Here is a 21,747-nt window from a genome sequence, read left to right as displayed (position 1 = left end):
TAATGTGCAGACTCACAGCAGGCCCTTCTCAGGTTACTTTGTTTAAAATTAGCAAAATATTTTTAAAGCTAACCGGTCATACCAAAATTAGTCTTCTTCTATGTTCTTGAGATATATCCCAATTCTTATACAGGCATACCTCATTTTATCGCACTTAGCTTTTTCTGCTCCACAGATGTTGCCTTTCTTTTACTTTTTCTCTTTACAAATTAAAGGCAAGACCCTTCAGCAATAAAAAGAGTTTGACTCACTCTATTGGGGTGGTCTGGAAATGAACCTGTAATATCCCTAAGGTATACCTCTATATACAAGTCAGATTTACTGGAATGAAATCCAGTTCACTATCCTTGGGATCCCTGGAAAATTAACCTCAGAAGACTCAGTTACCTTGTAAGAAAATGGACGAATATTACCTACTTCACAGGGCCATTGTGAGAATTAGATAACCCATGGAAAATTATAAGCCAATGTAGCACCTAATAAATGACACTATTATTATATTGATTTCCTAATAAATACTACACACTGCTATTGGCACTAGGGCTACCAAGGTAGACAAACAAATGAGGGCCTCTACCCTCAAAGAGTGGCAGCTCTAATGGGAGTTATTGAAATTAACAGTCTTATGAATTGCCATGTTTTCTCTTGCAAATATTAAATCTCCATGTTTTCTCTTGAAAATACAACCACCATTTCAGGCTGTAATTACCAAAGGTCCCAGAGAGCAAGGGTACAGAGTAGATGGGGGTGGGGGGCACGTGGGAGGGGGAATCTTGCAGAAATGCCAGCCTCCAGCCAGTGCAAGAAATAGGTAACAGCTTTCAGTATCACCTCAGTAACAGCCAAACTTGAACAGCCTCATGGCTCCCAGCAGAGAGACAAGTGTTAGCTTTAAGTGAAAAAAATACTCCACCGCAACACTAGAGGAAAACCACGACTATTTTAGGTGTTAGCTTTGAGAAACAGATAAAAGCTCTCTCTGCTGTAAGTCGGCTCATCTCAGACTCCACAATTACCTCATGCTACCAATGACCAGACGCTCTGGTCAGGCCCCTCTTTAGAGTTCCCATCTCTAGTGGACCTGGTTTCATACTGTACTGTTACCATCATTTTACATCTGTCTCCCACACCACACTTCAAACTCCATTATTCCTCTATATTGTTAAAAAAAGAAAAGAAACAACAGACTCAAAATGGAGTCACCCGTGCTAAGCTCCACAAAACCTAACCCAACTGCACTTTCAGTCTCTCCCTGGAATGAAACCTTTAGCTGGATAATATAGAATTATCTGTGCAACGCTAGTGAGGCAATCTGTAAGGCAGCCCCGACTTCACTCCCCAAGGAACGTGACCTTGCCTGAAACAATCCATTCTTTGCTAGAATATCGTCCTCGCCCTGCCTCCATCTGCCTAGAGAAGTCTTCCATTGTGTACAGCTCCTCAGAGCTCCTTTCTATTTGCTAGATGGGATGCTGCCCGATTCATTAATCACTGAGCAAAGCCAATTAGATCTTCAAATTTACTTGGCTGGATTTTGTTTTTAAATACCACCTCCTTCACACCTAGCACAGTGACCAAGAGTACCAAGTAGGTATTCATTAGATGTCTGTGGAGTTATTAATTCATGCCAAGCATTGTACCAGGAAGCAGAAGTACAAACATTAGAAACATGGCTCCTGCCAAAGAACAAATAATTCCGTGGGGAGACAGAGTCAGCAATTCAAATATGAAAACAGCACTCATGCCCTGACTGGTTTGACTCAGTGGCTAGAGCGTCAGCCTGTGGACTCAAGGGTCCCGGGTTCGATTCCAGTCAAGGGCATGTACCTTGGTTGCAGGCACATCCCCAGTGGGGGGTATGCAGGAGGCAGCTGATCGATGTTTCTCTCTCATCGATGTTTCTAACTCTCTATCCCTCTCCCTTCCTCTCTGTAAAAAATCAATAAAATATATTTTAAAAGAAAAAAAAAGAAAAGAGCACTCATGGAAGAATGCAAAACCAGGTGCAGAGGAAAGGTCTGGGAAGGACTAGCCAGATAAAATAAAGAGAATGAAGTGGGCGAAAGCGAAAGAGTTCCAGGCAGCTGGTTATGAGTTGGAAACAGACTCTGGGGAATAGTGTTCAAGAGAGATGGCATAACGAAAAAAGTTGTAAAAGAGAAGAAAAGCTTAGTTAAATAGGCAAATTAACAGAAGTCAAATTTAGGAAAAATTAAACACTGAAAATGTAATTGTTTAAAATAATTAAATTCCTCCAACCTGAATACACTTACAACTTATCATGGAAGTTCTTACCTCCCTGAAATTCCTTTTGTTGGCCCTGGAATCTCTGGTACAGGCCGATGTCTTAGCAGAAAAGATCGAGATGGCCTTGAAACCAACTTGCTACGGCTTCTCATAGGTGTTAGGAAAGGTGATGATGGAACATACAAATCATTTATAACCATTTGTCCTTGAAAGTTAAAGAGAGGGGATGGTGGCGATCTTTCTAATAAACCATTCGTTCCATGTCCAGAATTGGCTTCTGATACTGAACCGCCATGGGAGGGAAGGCGGTCAGGGTCTACATTCGGAAGCCTGTTCACATCTTCTGAGTTCAAATCGACTTTTTCTGTTTCTTGTTCTTTAGTTGTACAATCCACAGTCTCCTTTGCAATCAAAGATTCTATTGGAATATTTTCACTACCCAACAAAGAATCTTGAAAAGAACCTAATTTCAGATGGTGTCCTTCTTCATGAATGGGAAAGCTGTGTTTAGGAAGAGAGAGCTCATCTTCTGATTTAAGACACTGGCTATTTTCCACACCAATGTCACTTTGATCGAGATTTTTTGTAACGGTCTCCAACTGCGCTGGGCTAGGTGTCTGAACGCCAGATGAATCTGACAGTGCTATGCAGGTATCCTGGCCAGAAGATGGAGCAGGGTGACCCTTTGAAGTCTCATCATTCTTCTTTATTTTATGAATATTTGCATATATTGGGAAATCTTGCATTTTTGACAAGATTATCTGTAACTGTTTAATGATCCTCCTCCGGTGTCCTGTAGGTGATATTCCAATTTTGTGTAGCACGCTGTCATCTATGGCTGCACAGTCCTTCACGGTATGAAAACCGAACTCACGGAAATGTGAGACATACTGCTCCAAATTAATGCTCATTAGGAAATCTCTGATGTCGACATTTACTTCACTGACTGAGGACATAATGGTGGCTTCATCACTAAGCTGCTTTATAAAAAGCAGTACAATGAGACACACACACAGGAGGGTGCGCTTCTGTATTGGCTCTTCCTCTCTCACCGGCAACAGAAAAATGTCTCAAAATGGTATTTTCTCCATAGTGAGTGCTTTATGTGCTCCAGCCTAGAAAAACAAATTAATTTATTAGGAAATTTTAGTAATTAGAACCGAGTTTTTCATGATAAACTATGACATTATTTTTAGAATTACTTTCACCCACTGAGAGTTTGGAATCTTTGCGCATTACTGTGATGCCCTGGAAAGTCGACTCCCAGGTAGAGCATGATGGGACAGGACAGAAATGCTGTGCTGGCATCAAATAATGATTTTCAACAAGGCAAAATGACTCTCACAGGACTATAAAATGAACTTGTGTCAAAAATGTTATTCGACTTGTTTATAAAGGAACCAATAAGATGGTAAAATTAGTTCCAATATCATTTGTGGAACAGGCTCAGAGTTCCATCAGCAAAAGCGCTCTTCTCTCTCTCTCTCTCTCTCTCTCTCTCTCTCTCTCTCTCTCTCTCTTTGTGTTAGAGTAAGACTGGCAGGTTACTTAAAAAAAACAAACTGGTTAATGTCCTCCAGGGTAATAAAATCACAGGCTTTAGAGCTGTCTATCTACTGGAGAAAAATCTGTACGTGAATAGGTAGCTCGCCAGTCCTGGGCTTTCACCCAATAATAAATAGACAGTGGAACACAAGAATTAGAATTCATATCCTGAGGGTGCGCTGATTAAACAGTTCCCCCAACAAGGCATTGAAAGAACATGCTGTATATTTCTTTGATTACCAAGTTTTAGATAATTTCTCTTAACAACAACCAGGTATGAACAACTTCCTCCTTTACTACACTTTCTTCAAAGACTTTCTTAACAAGCACAGTTAGAACGTATTTCTCAGGTCAATAATTTTCATTTCAAAAAAGCATCAGCATTATATGTACAACACGGACATGTGAGATAAGACTAGTTGAATGATTAGTTACTTCTTAAATCAGTATATAACAGGAAGTAAGTTGATATGAAAGTAAAAGGAAAACGTTTAAAGGTCACATTTTCCTTTATACACAGCAGATTCGCATGGCTTCATTTTTCTCCCAAATGACATCAATAAACTTTTCAAAAAGTCTAGTGACCTAGGTTCTGTTTTTATAGCTATGTTCACTTTGTGAAAATGCATATGTGCAAATTTCTGAATATTACGTTTTAATAAAAAGAAAAAAGTACCGAATACGCATAACACCCATATAACGAAGGAGTAAAATGAGACACACCCAAACAAGGGAAATTTATCTGAACAAGTGTTAATGCAATGTTTCTGGAGCTCATACCTCAAAATAACTCTCCAAAAGGCACCTCTCAGACACTGCATGTCTTACATGCCAACCACCCAGAAACTGTTGCCCCAACTATTTAAAATATCAGCAAATATTGACAAGCAGGTATCAGATAAGAGGCCAAGTACATATATTGAGGCAGCACTGCAGGAGCAGAAAAATAAAAACACAATGAGATGAAAGGCAGGAAATGCCTTTATCAGTAAGATATCCCTCTATCACACTCAAAATGACAAAATGTCAGTAAAAAAGAAATAGAAAGTTTAACCTCAACACCACATACAAACCTAGATCTCTGATATACCACTCTTGTTATACACGATTATTTTGTAAATGAACCTATTTTCCAATTTCCTGGCATGTCACAAAATGGGAATCATTATTGCCAAGTCTGCTGGCACCCTGATGTTGGGCTTCCCATCCTCCTGAACCATGAGAAAATAAATGTCTGTTTTTTTAAGCCAGGCAGTCCATGGTTATTTTGTTGTAGCAGCCAGAACTGACTAATACACTCTTCCATCCTCACTGCCTTTGCCCTGGTTCCGACCTTCATTATAATATTTCTTGCCTGGATTACTGCAATCCTCTGAACAAATCCCTCAGCCCAGTCTCCATGTAGCAGTGAAATCCAAATTTGGTATATAAAACCAAATCCTCGACAGGATAAAGTCTAAGTTTCTTATGGTGCCATAAACACAGCCCGGTCTTGGTCTAACAACAATAATAACAGTACTAGTGATGTAAACAGCAATTATGTGCCAAACAACATATCTCATATATATTTCCTGCAACGTAGGCGTTCCTATGTACTCACTCCAGGCTCAAGTTCAACCTGTGCCAAATATTCTACCCACATCGTTCACGCACTTTAGCTCACTGTTAATTATTGTTCCCAAGGCAAACAACTGTTTGATAGCCCCATACCTCTTTCATATGCTATATCTACACCTGCAAATCTACACATTTTGCAAAGTTCTATGCACTACTTAAAATTCTGAATAGGCAGGTATTACCTCCTCTGTGAAGGCTTCCTATTGACCTTAAATAGAATAGCTCCTTTTTCAATATATAAGTAGGATCCTTCAAGTGCTTGGAACATGTTTAAGAGATGAGAGGTTGGCGGGGATGGCAGAATTGCTTGAGTCCATTTCGTTAGTTTTTTGGTGTGTAAGTGTGTTAATACACTTTCCTTCTCGCAGTATGTACATATAATTCCTCCATGGCAGACACAGGGACGGATACAGCAAATATTCTACCCAAAACACCTTTCTCCACTCTCGGTCAACATGCTGAATGTGGCTAGTGAACCCGATTCCCTCTCCTGGCCCAGAAGAGGCTCCCTCCCAAAGGCCCCACAATCCTGTGAACTTTATTATCAGTTCATCCTCCAATCACCTGACTCCTTAGCTGTCTTACCACCCAAGGATGTCCACAGAACCACTTCTTTTTTTGGAGGCTTCTGAAAGCCATATGCACTCATCAGAGGCAAAGAGATGGACATGCCTAACTATAAACGTCGCCTTAATATGAAATCGAAGCCTTCCATGTTCTGACCTCCACTTGGGCACAATGGCAAGTGTGCCATGCTCTTGGATGGGGGCTCTGCAGGTGCTGGTCTGTGGATCTGCTGTACAGCAACAAGTGCTAATAACAGGCCCGGGAATCTGAATTTGATGCCTGGGCTGTGCAACAAAATCTGGTAATTAGAGTTTTAAATTCCTCATGCTCCCCAATGTGCCTTATGCCATCTCACCTGAGACGCAGCTCATCACTCTCCTCCCCCAGGATGGAACCACCCGCCTAACACTCTGCCCAGAAGTCTGGAGTCCAACTCAAATCCCACCTCCCCCACTTTCTACCAGTGATAACACAGGCACATACCTGTCCGTCAGTTTCTTTAACCATAAAATGGAAACACTCAAAAGTACCTCAGCACTGGTAAAGATTAAATGAGATAATCCATCTGTAAGTGTTAAAATAGTGCTTAGTATATGACAGCGATTTTCAACCGGTGTGCCACAAGAATTCTTAAAGCATGCAATAACTGACTATTTAGTCATGGGCACTGACCTCTTTTCTCTTAGACCCGTGGTCGGCAAACTGCGGCTCACGAGCCACATGTGGCTCTTTGGCCCCTTGAGTGTGGCTCTTCCACAAAATACCACGCACAGGCGTGCATGTACAGTGCGATTGAAACTCCGTGGCCCATGCGCAGAAGTCGGTATTTTGTGGAAGAGCCACACTCAAGGGGCCAAAAAGCTGCATGTGGCTTGCGAGCCGCAGTTTGCCGACCACTGCCTTACACCATCAAATAAAAAAATGACAACAGTGAACACAATAGCCATCTAGTGTGAATGCCCTGTCTTGAACCATAAGTATATAGGTCATTTAATAGAGTTCCATTTTACTGGTCACATCACATAACAAGGTTGCATGTGATTGATTAATTCTTGGTACCAGAAATCCTTAAATTCAAGTATAGGCAACTGACTATATATATATATATATATATATATATATATATATATATATATATATATGTGTGTGTGTGTGTGTGTGTGTGTGTGTGTGTGTGTGTGTATACTGAAGGCCCTATGCATGAAATTTGTGCAAGGGGCTTGGCCATCGCAGCCCGTCGCAGCTTCAGCCAGCCCTCGAAGCCCTGGCTTCGCCCAGAAGGTCATCCGGAAGGACGTCTGGAAGGTTGTTCAGCTGTCTGGTCTAATTAGCATATTACGCCATATATATACATATATATATATATATATATATATATATATATATATATATTTCAAAGGAGAGAGATAGAAACATCAATGATGAGAGAGAATCATTGATTGGCTGCCTCCTCCTGCACACCGCCTACTGGGGACTAAGCCCGCAACCCTGGGATGTGCCCTTGACCAGAATAGAACCCGGGACCCTTTAGTCCACAGGCCCACGTTCTATTCACTGAACCAAACCAGCTAGGGCGGCAACTGACTTTTTAAAAGGTCACTATGGAGAAAAAAGGGTAGGTAATTACTATTATTATTATTTTTATAAATCAATCAAAAGAATACCTATACTTTGTCAGGTCAGGAAAAAAAAAGGTTTTTTTTGGTGTGCCACAGAATTTTAGTAATTAGTATACCTGTAACATGAGATGAAAAAGGTTGAAAATTGCTGGCATATGGTAAGTGCTTAGCAAACATTCATTTCCATCATTATAATTATTTCTTTTCATCACTCCAGTCATTATCTTCCCACAACTGAAATCTTTCCCATTCTTTGAAGTCTAACTCAAATGCTATTTCTTTCACAAGGTTTCTACCAAACAAGAAATAAACCCTCTTCTTTATATTCCCACAGCATTTACTTCAGAGGATTAAATTACGTTTTAGTCTTTTAATAGTAACCTACAGAAGTGGGATAATACAAAAGCCAAGATGTTGGAACTGAAAAACCTGGGTCAAATCCCAATTTCTCCAGTTTTAAGTTTTGTGAACTGGAACAAGTATTTGACTTCTCTGTGCCTCGGTTTCCTCATCAGGAAAGTGAGAATAATAATAGCTCTATTTCACAGGGCTGTCGTAAAGGATTTCCAACACCAACTGCATACAACAAATGCTAAGTAACTGTTTGCAGTTGTAATTACTTTTTCTTAGCCTATTATAAACTAATAACTCCTCCAAGATGATGACCAGCCCTTATAAACTGCCCAATAAATTCCAGTCAAATTACTTGTTTATAAACTTAGTGCATGATGTACATGTAGAACATGTTTAGAGAGTATACAAAGAGTTGGCATGGCAGATGTGGTTGTGCATCTGCCCGTCCTATCCTGAGTAGAAGGGAAGTAGCATTCAGGAGCACCTGCTACATGCCTGGCTTGCAACATCACTAATAAACATGATCTTATTACCTTACTGAGCTCTACCTCGGAACTATATCCTGAACCGGCTACTTCTCACCACCTGCCCTGCTCACATCCTAGTCAACACCATTATCTTCTCTATCTCATACCATTGCAATAGCCTCCTGGCTGATAGCCCTGATTCTATCCTGGTCTCCTACCCCTATTCCTTCCCCACAGTATATCTCAATATAGCAGCCAGATGATATATTTGATAATAAAAGTCACTCCCTGAGATTTCCTAACTTTCTCTGGCTTTTTCCCTCCATCATTCAATTGCCACCAGGTTGGTCTCAGTCCTATTCCCACCTCATGACCTTACCTCTCGTCCTTGCATCTCTTTCAAATCTGTCTCCCCAACATATACTCACAACTCATGGCTCACTACATCACCTTAGTAGGTCTCTGCTCAAATGGGCCCCTTTAGAGCGGCCTTCCCTAATCCTCCTATGTATATAAGCATGCCTGTGCCTCCCTGCTCCTTACCCTTGCTTTACCTATGCCCATGGCATTTGTTACTACCTGACATCTGTGGACTGCTGCAAGAGAGCAGGGATCTTGTCTACTGTTCTCTGCTCTAGCCCTAAAGTTTGAACACTGTCAGGCATATAGCAGGTGCTCAATAAATGTTTGCTGAATAACTTCTTCCCAGCTTTGATGAGCTTTAAGACGAAACATGGAAACCATACATAGTTTTAAAGTTTTGTCTATGTAGGTAACCAAAATTCTCAGGAGCAGGAACAGGATCCAAATACAGATTTCTCCAATCCATCTAACCACAAAAAGAGATCAAATCAGGAGTTAGGGGTTGGCAGGAGGGCAGCTGGAAACATACAAACCACTCATGGGATTTTAAAAATCTCATGGGTTGGGAGAGCCTTCCCTGTCCCAATGCCCCAAAGTAAGGAAAACCACCACAATGATCTACTCCCCTCCCCCACACCCCCGGCCCCCAACCCCCAGCCATTACCGGTGGAATTTTGTCATTTCCCTTAGTTGGGCTAGGAAAGAAAAGTGTAAAACCAAGTAAAACCACGGGGTCTCTTACCAGAAGGTCATTAATCATTCAGTGCTGATAACTTCTGGAATCACCTGTGCCTGACTCCAATCTCTTATGGGAAGGAAAAGTTAACACAGTACAATTGAATTAGCTGTTAAGTTTAATCCATTTTTTAAAAAGCACACCATTTTAAAATCAGAAGTATAACCTTGGAGACTTTCAAAACTGCAGATGTGTCAAAATAATAGGTTTAACAATCACAGAACCACAGGACTGAAAGGAACCTCAGGAAAAAAACAAAACAAAAATATATTAAATTGCCACATGAATAGTGCAACTTTATAATGTTATCAATACAAGTCTTACAGACGGCAAGAACAATGAGAGTTTACTGTCTGCCAGAATACAATGAGATGGTTCTCAATAGAGTTGGAACCACCTCCCGGGAGAAATGCAAAAACGTGAAAGAAAATGCTTTTGCTGGTCATAAAGGCTGCGTGGCACCAGTAGACAGGAAAGGTGATTTATGACATCCTTCAGATACCATTTTTACTCCTCCAATTCTCTACAACTAATCACCCCCGTAGGGTGCCTGGCACTATAGGTAAGAGATGTGCCCCTGCCTTTAAATTGCTAAAAAACTTGTTGTGAAGAATAAAAATTAGGGGGCTCACTCCATATGGATAACTTGCTGAACTAGTTCAGGCTACAGATCTTAACAGAATTCCACCTTTGCATCCGCACAGAATATAATCACGAGAAATAGGTATCATGGTATTTGCACATCAAGCAAAACCACTGTTTAACACCAACATATTCAACTCTAAGTATTCATAAAAACAACACGTTCTCCTTTGTTCCCCACAGCCATGCCGAATAGGAAGTGGTTTGGAGAAAATACACTTGTTGTCATATTACTCCATCCCATAGTATATAGTGAATTGCAAAAGGTCACAGGTCAAGGATCCTAACTTATTGTTCTACCCAGAGTGCTCAGTCCCCAGAACATGGTAAAACTGGTCATTTAGTGTCCCTCCTCTCTGCCTTCCATTCACCTATATTAGCTTGGGGCAACATACGCTCATCAAACCCCTGACAGGAAGTCCATTTTCTCAATCTGGCCGTCAGTCTCCACTGTGGCCACCTCCACTTCCTGTGCTCTGACCTCCTCCGCCTCCAATTTCTCTACCTTGATTACTACTACTTTCCATCCATCAAAACACGTCCATCCTCTTTCATTCTCCCTCAGAATTTTATTGCTAATAATAATAGCCATGTTTGTGGAGTGTTAACAAACTATCTGTGGAGGATCTCCCATAATCCTCAGAGCTGCCTTAGGCAGAGTCTCATGCCAAAAGCCACACAGTGGAGCCAGAACTCTAAGAGTCAGGCTCCACCGCCTATGCCGCCTAAGACTATACAACTTATTTAACAGTAGAGGGATACGAAAGACTTCATATTTTCTATCTCCTCTGTCTAGCTAAGTACTTATAGTCACTAAAGAAATGCTACTTAAATATACTAGGTCGTGCAAGCCCTAGTTTTTTATTTGTTTGTTTTTATTGTTGCTGTTAATTATCCTCACTTGAAGCTATTTTTCCACTGATTTTTAAAAAGAGTGGAAAGGAAGGGAAGGGACAGGAAGAAATATCGTTGTGAGAGAGGGACATCGATTGGTTGCCTCACACATGGGAGGTTGGGGATCAGGTAGGTGCCCTTGACCAGAACTGAACCCACAATCTTTTAGTCCATGGGCTGACGCTCTATCCACTGAGCCAAACCAGCTCAGGTACAAGCTCAAGTTTTATATACTTTTTCAATTTGATTGTGGGTATATAAGTACATGTAAGTGGTTAAATATGGGAGCCTACATTCATTTGCATTTAATTGTTTGAGATTTAAGAGCCCATGAATAAATTAAGGGAAAACATCTTTGAAATTACTGTATAAAGAAATATTAACACATAATTTAGTTTATTAAAATTTATTTTGCGCCTATGATTGCAGAAAGAACTATGTAGGACAACTGATACAGTAAGTACAATAGTATGAAACCAGAATAAAATCATCAAATACAGCCAAAGATTTCACTGCTCACCAGAGCAGTCAATGGTGATGGGGTGAAAAACAAAACAAAACAACTGCTTGTCTAGAACAGAAAGTGCTAAAGCACTGTTTCAAAAGGTACTTAACCGTGGTTGCAAAGGTTTAACTGGAAATGTGAGCAAAGGAAGACAGGGAATGGAAGTGCTGATGGATGAATGGATAAACAAAATGTGCTATGCATACACAATTGAATACCATGCATACTTAAACAGGATGGAAATTCTGCAATATGCAACTAACATGGATGAACCTTGAGGACATTAGGCTACATAAACAAAGCCAATCTAAAAAGGACAAATACTGTTTGATTCTACTTACATGAGATATATAAACTGGTCAAATTCATAGAAGTAGAAAGTAGATGGTGTTTACCAGGGGCTGGGAGTGGAGGTGTGTGTGGGGCGGGGGGGGGGTTTGTTTAATGGATAGAGAGGGTCAGTTCTGCAAGATGAAAAAGTTCTGGAGGTCTGTTTCACAACTGTGTAAACATATGTAACACTACTGAACTATACACCTAAAAATAGTTCACTACTATATGTGTTTTTACCACAATAAGGAGATAGGGAGATTGACTAGACCGTGGTCGGCAAACTGTGGCTTGCGAGTCACATGCGGCTCTTTGGCCCCTTGAGTGTGGCTCTTCCACAAACTACCACGCGTGGGCGCGCACATACAGTGCGATTGAAACTTCGTGGCCCATCCGCAGAAATCGGTATTTTGTGGAAGAGCCACACTCAAGGGGCCAAAGAGCCGCAGTTTGCAGACCACTGGGAAGATTCTGGCCAACATTTCAGCTTTCATTCAAAAGGAACTCTCCGTACATACCTTGGCTTTTTTCTTTCCTTTGGGGGCAATTCAAGTCTCACAAGTGTGTTCCGCCACATCCATGAATCTTCCCTACCTATTCCATTCCCCTTAATTCCTCATTAATTCTACCTAGTCCACACTACAGGGAGGGAGCAAAATGCTCTGGAGTCAGGCTGCCTGAATTCCAACCTGGCCTTCCCACTTGTTAACCGTGCACCTTGGTTAGACAGTTTAACTTCCTGGGAGCTCGGTTTCCTTATCTGTCAAATGAGGACAATATTCCTCAGATCTAATAGGATTTCTATTAGGATTAAACAAGTGAAATATGTAGGATATATACATATATATATATATATACATATATATATATATATATATATATATATATATATATATACATACTAGAGGCCCAGTGCACAAACTTTGTGCACAGGTAAGGTCCCTAGGCCTGGCCAGTGATCAGGGCTGATTGGGGCCTTCCAGCTGCAGGCCTGGGCCTTCCCTCGTAACGCGCCCCCCCTGGTGGTCAGTGCATGTCACAGTGAGCAATCGAACAACCGGTCTCTCAGTGGAACTGCCAAGGGGACACTTTGCATATTAGCCTATAGATAGATAGATAGATAGATAGATAGGCAGATATAGATATAGATATATAACAATACTTGACATGAATTATAAAGTTGGCTATTATTATTACTTCATCTGTTGTATACAATACTGCAGTTGGTCATATTCATAATAAATTATTGGAATTGGTTTGACTAGTCTTCTTCTGCCTGCCTAGTAAAATTACAGTCCTTTTAAATAACACTGTAAATTCTTCTTCTCATAAACCTACAAAGCACCTAACACAGTAGTAAACACAGTTCTATTAATTTAGCAAAATACAGATGTGGTTAGAGTAGTGAAAACGATGATCTTACTCAAGACTTTAGACTTGGGACATAGAGCACAGTGATTATCAGCGATCCCAGCTCTGCCCGTGTACCAGCTGCAGGGCCTTGGGGAAGTTCCTGTATTTTTCTGAGCCTCACTGTTGTCATGTGTAAGCAGTGATGACAACAGTGCCTACAACACAAGACTGTTTTGAGAATGAAATGAGTAAATATACATAAAGGTCTTAGAACAGACCCTGGCAACTAACAAGCATTGCTGAGGTTGGAAATAGCCAGTCTCTGGCAAAAGCATTCATGGCTTGGATCAAAGGGAAACGACTGTTCTACGTTCTGTTTTGATTATTTTATTTACTGTTACCTAAAAAATACAACTCTTTCGAAATCTAAAACTCCATGCCCACTTCCACATCCGGTGAAGGCCAGAAATGGCCATTCCTTCATTTGTTATGAGAAGTTATTAGTGGTGGAAGTAGTACGTAGGTTAGAGTTTTTAGGTATCTCAATAGCTACGTGGTTGATAATCTCCTTAGCTTCCCGCAGCTTCTCTTTCAAGCTGTCCACCTAGATTTTAAGTTAATTGGCTAACGTTTGAGACTTGTTTTCCATTAGAGATCTTTAAAGTAGAGCCATAAATCTTGGGCAACCAGAGAAAGATTTCATCTTCCCAAGTTCCTACAAGAGCAGAAGTGGGGATAATTAAAAGTAATAATAAGTGGAAGCCTGCATCACTATGGAGGCCTTCCAGCTGCGTGCCCCGAACACCTGGACAGCTCCCTCTGCCCAGTGCCAGCCCCCTCCCACCCCCTCTGCAATCTGGCCACATCCAGCAGGAAGAAGAGAACTCAGACCCCCTGAGAACCCTTGATATGAACATAGGCACGTATTCGTCGGGACTCTATTCCAGTGCATGCTACAATGAACATAGCTGTAATGTTTAATTTACTCAGATCAAAGCTAGCATGATCATTATACTTCAATAAAAAGATTTTAAAATATACACTTAAAACATGTGTCCTTTTCATACATACATTATATTTTTAAATCTGAAAATTTAATACAAATGTGTACCCCACCATTCCTCTGAATTTGAGCTGCATTTTTAGACTAACAACCAGATGTTTCAAAATAGCCTACTGTGAACCGTTTCCTCTCTCTGCATTTATAAATAGCACCCTGACCTCTTTTCCAACTGAATTTGAGGGCTTATTCCTAGTGGTTCTGTAATTGTCAAAGTCTCTTTTTTTTTTCTTAGGAAAAGAGGATATCTCAGCAAGTGTCTCCCAACTTATTGATTCATTTATTTATAATTATTCATTCCATAAATATTTAAGGTACACAATATACTCTCTCCAAGATAATAGTGGGAAATATTTGCAGTTCAAGATAACAGCACCTATTTATCTCATTTGAGAACATGTATTAAAGGGCTACAAAAAAAAAGTAAAGATGCAATGTCTTCTCTCAAAGAGTTTAAAACAAAAAGGGTAGATTGGACATGACCAAAGGAAAACAGCATGCATATGAACAGTCAGTTCCTTACTACAGCGAAAAGTACCAATGCAGAAGGAGTACCAAAAATTGGAAGATTCTGATGTACCCAAAATAGCACTTAAATAATAATGAGAAAAATCAAATTATGTGACCTTGACTTTCACATGGTTTACATTTTAAGTATTTTTTATTTTATTTTTTTAGTACAGAGAGAAGCACCACCAACATCTTTCATGAGTGTCAGGGTAACTCTCAAATCTCCAATCAGCTTCCTGAATATAAGTGAAATACCCAGTAATTTGATCCTGGAGGATGGAGTGCTCAGTGAAGGAGCGATAGAGGAGAGCTGCAAGATGTGCAGAAAAAAATGTAGCAAAAAGGAGACAGAAGCATCTGGGTAGCAGGAATGCCATAAAGGGGCAAAGAGGGAGAAGATGCCTGCAGGCAATAGCAAGCAGATGGGAGTACCTGGGAGGGACCAAGAGTTCAATAAAAGGTGATGCCAGAAAAGGAAGCTGGATGTGGCAATCAAGGGCCTTCAAGGGCGGACTAAAAATTCTGAACTGCATCAAGATACTGTGAACGCATCTTGGCAACCACTTTCAACCATCACCACCCCAGCAAGTCCAAGTCTCCTGGTCATCAGCATGGAGACAATACTTCCCTTTTGCTCTTTCTTGACAATCTCTCCAACTCCAAAGGCTTAAACCATTCTCTTCCTAAAGCTATGTGACGTAACAGTCCCTTTGCAACCCATTTTGGTGAGAGCTACGAAGGCAGATGCACTGTTTGAGTATTCCTTCCCTGAGTATTCCCTCACCTACCCATGCACCTCTGTACACAAATGGTATAATATAGAAACATCATTCTTCCTCCTTCTCCTCTAGTAGTTTTTATCCCTGAAGCTGCTCAAAACGATTTCTTCAACCCAGATCAGGACTCCTTTGTTTCCTCCATGGCATAAGTAAGGAAGTAAGTTTATGCTGAGTCAAAACTGTAACAAAATTCACAGATCAAATTTCTAACTAGAAAAGATCATGTGAAGAGAGTATCATTAACTGTTAGTGAATTAAGGAAATAAGCAAAATGGTTTACCTATCATTAAATATTTAATCTGGCTAATGCTTAAAAGAAACCTGAAATAATCAACTACAGGGGTCTAGGACTTCACAAAAAAAAGATGAGAAGACATCTCCTAGCCTCTAATCTCTCATCAATCACTTCTTGTCAAAGCTATGAAATATTTCCAACATTAATAACAAGTTCTCCCTACCTAATTAATATTTCACAGAGAATTTTTTAACCCCCTCTGTTTAGAGTAATGAAAAGACTGGATCCAAAGAGTCAATAAATAACTTGGGGGGGGGGGACCCTTGTTAAAATAAGGTTTTAACAGCAATGTCCATGTTAGCATTTTCATAACATCTTTCACCAAACTTTCTCCAAGTTGCAGGGACATGGGGTAGAAAGTAGCAAAAGAAGAAATACCTTCTTTGATATCATGAGGTCTATAACCCAGAATCCTAGGCAGGCTTTTATTTTTTTTAATCCTTATTGTTAAAAGTATTATATATGTCCCCTTCTTTCCCCCATTGACCCCTTCTAGTCTATTCCCATGCCCCGCCCCAGGCCTTCACCACCCTATTGTCTGTGTCCATGGGTTATGCATAAATGCATACAAGTTCTTTGGTTGACCTCTTCCCACCCACCCACCCACCCCCACCTTCCCTCTGAGATTGAACAGTCTGTTCCATGTTTCTGCCTCTGGATCTATTTTGTTCATCAGTTTATTTTGTTCATTAGATTCTACATATGAATGAGATCATGTGATACTTGTCTTTCTATGACTGGTTTCTTTTGCTTGACATTAATACTCTCCAGGCCCCTCCATGCTGCCTCAAAGGAGAAAAGAGCCTTTTTTACGCTGCATAGTATTCCATGGTGTAGATGTACCACAGCTTTTTTATCCTCTCATCTGCTGATGGGCACTTGGGCTGTTTCCAGATCTTAGCTATTGTAAACCGGGCTGCTATGCACATAGGGGCGCATACATTCTTTCTGATTGGTATTTTGGGTTTCTTAGGATATATTTTTATAAGTGGGATCACTGGGTCAAATGGCAGTTCCATATTTAATTTTTTAAGGAAACTCCATACTGTTTTCCATCTAAGCGGGTTGTTAAACCTTCATAGTCTCAGAGTTTACAAGAAAATAGCAATTCATTATAAAATGAATCCTATATTTAACCACAATAACTAAGAGTAGTTAAATTGAAAATTATTAATTGAATATCTGTGAGCCTCACACTATTATAAGAAGTTTTAGTGATAGATGATTACAAATTTATTTTCAAATGTACCATCAGCCCAGCTGGTGTGGTTCGGTGCTTGAGCACTGACCTATGTAAACCAGGAGGCCATGGTTTGATTCCAGGTTAGGGCACATGCCCAGGTTGTGGACTCAATCCCCAGTAGAGGGCATTCAGGGGGCATTCAGGAGGCAGCTGATCAATGATTCTCTCTGATCATTGATGTTTCTCTCTCTCTCCTCCCCCCCCTTCCTCTCTGAAATCAACAGAAATATATATTTTTAAATGTACCACCAGCTTCTCCTTTCATGGTCAACACATAAAATTTAACAGGCTTACAGAAGGAAAAACACAAACACATTAGGCCCTCATACATAAGCTTAAATCCTTTGATTGACCCTCCAGGTATTTTAAATAAATCCTTGAGTACTAATGACAACTCAACTCCATATAAAACACTCCTGGTGTTACGATATATTATGTCTGTTTAATATACAGGAGTGGGCAAAAGTAGTTTTACAGTTGTGAGTACGGCAACACAGAATTCATTTTTGTATTATTATTTATTAAGTCCTGTCTTAATTTCCATATGAACCACTGTAAACCTACTTCAGCCCCACCCTGTATGTTTAAAAAGGAGCCAAGGAGATATTTCCACTTTAAAACTCTAGCCTAGTTCCATGACCCATTTTACTTTTTCTTTCTTTTTAAAACATGGTTAAACAGTGGAATGTCCTGAGAATTTTCCCTCGATATTTCTCTTGTGAGTGTATGAAAGTCATCACTAAAAGTTTAAGGGTATTTACCTCTCTTTTTGTCCTAAAAAAAAGTTAGCTTCCTTTTTTTAAAAAAAAAAAGAAAAAAGAAAAGCCATAACTTCATCTTCCAATTACTTGTGGGCAACGTTCCACAAATCCTCTGGGGTGTAGAGTGCTTAAGTGCGGGAAAATCAATACTGAGCTTGTAAGTACAATACTATTATTGGTCATCACAATGACATCCGATTAAAAGTAATTTTAAAAATAGTTCCTGTTTCAGGACACTTTTTTTTTTAAACCAAAAGCAGCCTACTTCAAGGGCAAGCGTGCAGAAAATAAAATGTAAACGTGTTGCTATCACCGTACAAACTTGCAAGAGCCTAACACACGATTCCACACACACATCAGCTTCCATTTTCCACTAATTTACCCAAGGTTTTAGATCACAATCTAACTTCACGACGCTTTCCCCCACAGCCAAACAGCAAAGCAACTCCAGATCACTGCCAGGAGGAGAGCGCAAGCGTTTAAGAAACAAACCAGGATGAACTTACTTTTCGAAATGCAATAGACACCCATCCCCCCAAGAGACCTGCCTCCCACAGTAGAGGCGCGAGATCAATCTGGTCCACTCACTGCCCACAGGTCGCCGCGCAAGGTGTGCGGCGGCGGCAGGTGAAGTCAGATGACAGTCATGAGCGTGTATTTACGGGCCTGCCGTCCCCAGCGCACCAGGAGCAGGATGCGGGGGAGCTGGAAGATCAGCGCAAACTCATCATCTCCACCGAGGAAATCACTTGGTGCCTGAAACTCGCTCCGGGGCGCCTCCTCTCCGTGTATGTCCCTTCGGAGGCGGGGGAATGAAGGGAGAGTCTAACTGTCCGGATGGTCACCCGCCCAGGCCAACGCGCCCGAGTAAGTGGGTTTCTGTATCCCGTCCCCGCTTCTGGTTTCCTTTTAGACGCCCACACGCGGGCACGCCATCCACGGGGCTGAAACCAGAGTCCAGCCCTGGGCGTCCTGGAAATTTACCCGAAAAAAGTACCCAATAGCCCAGACCCACCCCGAGACGGTCCTCCCACCCCAGCCGGGTCCACGCCGCCCAGCCCACCACGGGGCCCCCGGGACTCGCCTGGCGCAAGGGCCGCCAGGCTCGGGAGGCGAGGCGGGCGGAGAGGGGGAGGGAAGGGGGGAGCCCGGGGGCCGCGCCTCTCCCCGCGGCTCGCAGGGTCCTCACCCGTCGGTCCCCGGCGCAGGGCCTCCTCCCGTCCCGCCGGCTGCCCGCGCGGCGTCTGCAGCCCGGACGGCGGCCACGCGGGCGGCGCTGTCACCCGCCGGCGCCGCGGCCGCCGCACCTGGAGGCGGGAGCGCGGGGAGCGCGCAGCTCCGGAAGCGCCGCGCCCGCCTCGGCGCCCGGCCCAGGTGCCCCGCTCCGCGCCGCGCCTCGGCCGCTTCCTCCCGGCCGGCGGGGGCGGGGACCGGCGCCCCGCGCGGGGGCAGCGCGGGCTCAGCGGCGGGGGCGGCCGAGCCGGCCGTCCTGGTTGGGCGGCATAGCTGGGCGGCTGACTCAGTGCGCAGCCCTGGCCGCGCCTGGCCCGCCGCGCACCTGGCGCACCTCGGCTCCGGGCTCCCGACCCGCGGGGCCGGGGAGGCTGCGAGGGCGCGTCCCGGGGTGGAGATCGCCGGGGAGGAGGATGCCCGGGACCGCTCCCCGCTCCTGCCAGCCGGTGGGTATCAGCAGACGGCCTGCTGGGCGAGGGGGCTTGGCAGCCGGGCGGCACCTCCCCACCCCTGATCATTCGTGTTCCGGCACTGGCCAGGTGGCCTCAGCGTTTCCCGAACTTGACACTCACCTAAGGCGCTCACTTTCCCAGGCTGCTCCCAGTCAAGGTGCATTCCGTGGGCCCGGATCTGTTCACCACGCCCCGTGCCAACGCGTAAACCGGGCCCATTACATAGGATTGTCCTGCAAGTCAGCCCTGCAGGGAAGGGGTGATGATCCCCATTTTCTGGTGAGTGAGTCTGAGAACGCAGAGCAACTTGCCAGAGCAGAGCATTACAGACTGAACGTGGTTTTCAATTTAGATTGTAACGCTCCCCCCTGAGAAACAGAGCCTCTGAATTCTAAATTCCCCTTTCTTCACTTTTGCGCGAGAGAGGAGAGACCGCCATGCCCCAGTCCTGCCCGCACCTGAGATTGTTAGAGCTCTTGAAGTGATCATAAGGAGGCAGCAAAAGCAAATAAAGGGTCAAAAACAAACACAACAAAAAAATCTGTGCTCCCCCCACCCCCCCGTACCAGAGTTTCTAAAATCCACTTGTTTGCCATGAGTTCAAAGGCCAACTCCTCATTTTTATTTATTCATTTGTTATTATATTTTTATTGATTTCAGAGAGGAAGGGAGAGAAAGAAAAAAATATCACTGATGAGAGAGAATCATTGATTGGCTGCCTCCTGCACACCTCACACTGGGGAAGGAGCCCATAACCAGGCAGGTCCCCTGACCAGGAATCCAACAGTGACCTCCTGGTTCATAGGTGGAGACTCAACCACTGAGCAACACTGGCTGATCTTTATTTTTAAAATAATCACCTCTTCACAGACTGACCTGAATTTATCTCCCTTAAAAGATGCAGTGTCCTGATCTTTGCCTGGTACCTGTTGATGGAAGTGGAGCCATTAGGGGAAGCGGTGAACTTATTATGAAAATGAGATAATTGGTGAGATCCAGCGTGTGGAAGGCTTCCCAGGAGCCCAGGCCCTGTGGAGGCTCATCTTCATCAAAATTCCTGCTCCCCAGGCTCTGAAAGGGCTGACACCAAGCAAGGGGGGAGAGGCGGGGCTGTGTTTACTAGTACTTCAGAGCAAATTCTAGTTCCACCAGGGAAGTTTTCCTGACATTTTCTAAACCTCAGGAATTCTCTTTTCTTTGGATTCCTGTAGAATTTTATTTATTTGCTCTTTCCTGGCTTCATTTTAAGCCCATATTCATTTTAAGTCCATACCCTTGTTTTTGTTTTTGTTTTTTTTGTTGTTTTTTTTTTGTTTGTTTGTTTTGGGTCTTTTCTTCTCTCCCTCTCAGAGTTCTCACATACTCTTTCATTTATTCTTATCTGTGTGAGCCATCTTACATCCATTTTTGAATACGGTGGGTTATAAATAAACAAAAACTCTTACATCAGTTATATATCTCAGAATATCAAGCATTGTGTGATCAAGTTACTTCTCTTAGTAAATTTTGTAGACTAATTTGGACTTTGTGCCTCTTTGTAACAATATCTTAGTTCCTTGGTTATCATTCAGTCATTTGTTGTTTAAAAAATTTATTGAGCACTTACTTTTTAATAGTTTGAGAATACAGTGCTTAGTACATGCAATACCACCTCTGGATTTAGTCTTCTCTGAGGGGAAATAAAGTTCAGAGCTGTGTGAGGCACACTGATGATTTAATAATAGTTCTGGGAAGTGAAAAAAGAAAAAAGCTCCCCCAGTGAATGTATACATTGGTTATAAGATGTACTCTGGTTTTAAGTATGCCCAGCCCGTGTGGCTCAGTGTTTTGAGAGTGGACCATGAACCAACAGGTCAGCTCAATTCCTGGTCAGGGTACATTGATAGGTCGCGGGCTCAATCCCCAGTAGGGGGCGTGCAGGAGGCAACTGATTGATGTTTCAACCTCTATCCTCCCTTACTCGCTCTAAAATCAGTGAAAACATTTTTTAAAGAGTCCCAGACATTTTTTAAAAAAGAACCTTAGTGTATGGAGGAAAATAAAAGGCAAAGGAAATGTGGCAACACAACCTTTTATTAATCGTATCAGATTCTAGGCAAATATCTAGCATATGTTATGTTGTATGTATACAACTCTATGAGTTGGAAATTTTTTCCCAGTTTTATAAATATAGGC

The 21,747-nt window shown here is 42.3% G+C and overlaps 1 protein-coding gene and 1 long non-coding RNA gene across 8 annotated transcripts in view; one reads left to right on the top strand and one right to left on the bottom strand.

The window, feature by feature from the left end:
- The window catches only part of ARAP2 (ArfGAP with RhoGAP domain, ankyrin repeat and PH domain 2), a 159,617-nt gene extending 140,333 nt beyond the window's left edge, over positions 1–19,284 (bottom strand). For 4 of the 7 annotated variants that reach the window (XR_009449802.1, XR_009449801.1, XM_059673672.1 and 1 more), the window contains exons 1-2: positions 19,077–19,284; positions 2,296–3,362 (exon numbers count right to left, since the gene is read on the bottom strand). Coding sequence is in view for 5 of the 7 variants with exons in the window: in XM_059673672.1 (XP_059529655.1) it covers positions 2,296–3,203 (908 nt within the window). In the remaining 2 variants the exon portion in view is untranslated. Of the gene's footprint in view, positions 1–2,295; positions 3,363–18,393; positions 18,915–19,076 lie in introns of those variants that run through there. The other 3 variants (XM_059673647.1, XM_059673663.1, XM_059673656.1) reach the window with 2 other exon arrangements.
- Positions 19,285–19,317: 33 nt separating this feature from the next.
- Positions 19,318–21,149, top strand: LOC132220524 (uncharacterized). Its single transcript, XR_009449803.1, has 3 exons — positions 19,318–19,566; positions 19,660–19,851; positions 20,471–21,149. It is a non-coding gene; the product is annotated as an uncharacterized LOC132220524 (long non-coding RNA).
- Positions 21,150–21,747: the final 598 nt, after the last annotated feature.

The sequence above is a fragment of the Myotis daubentonii genome, chromosome 1 (assembly GCF_963259705.1).
Source record: "Myotis daubentonii chromosome 1, mMyoDau2.1, whole genome shotgun sequence".
In the NCBI taxonomy this organism is placed as follows: Eukaryota; Metazoa; Chordata; class Mammalia; order Chiroptera; family Vespertilionidae; genus Myotis; species Myotis daubentonii.
The sequence above is the reverse complement of the archived record's forward strand: the minus strand, read 5'-3'. Positions and strand labels throughout refer to the sequence as shown.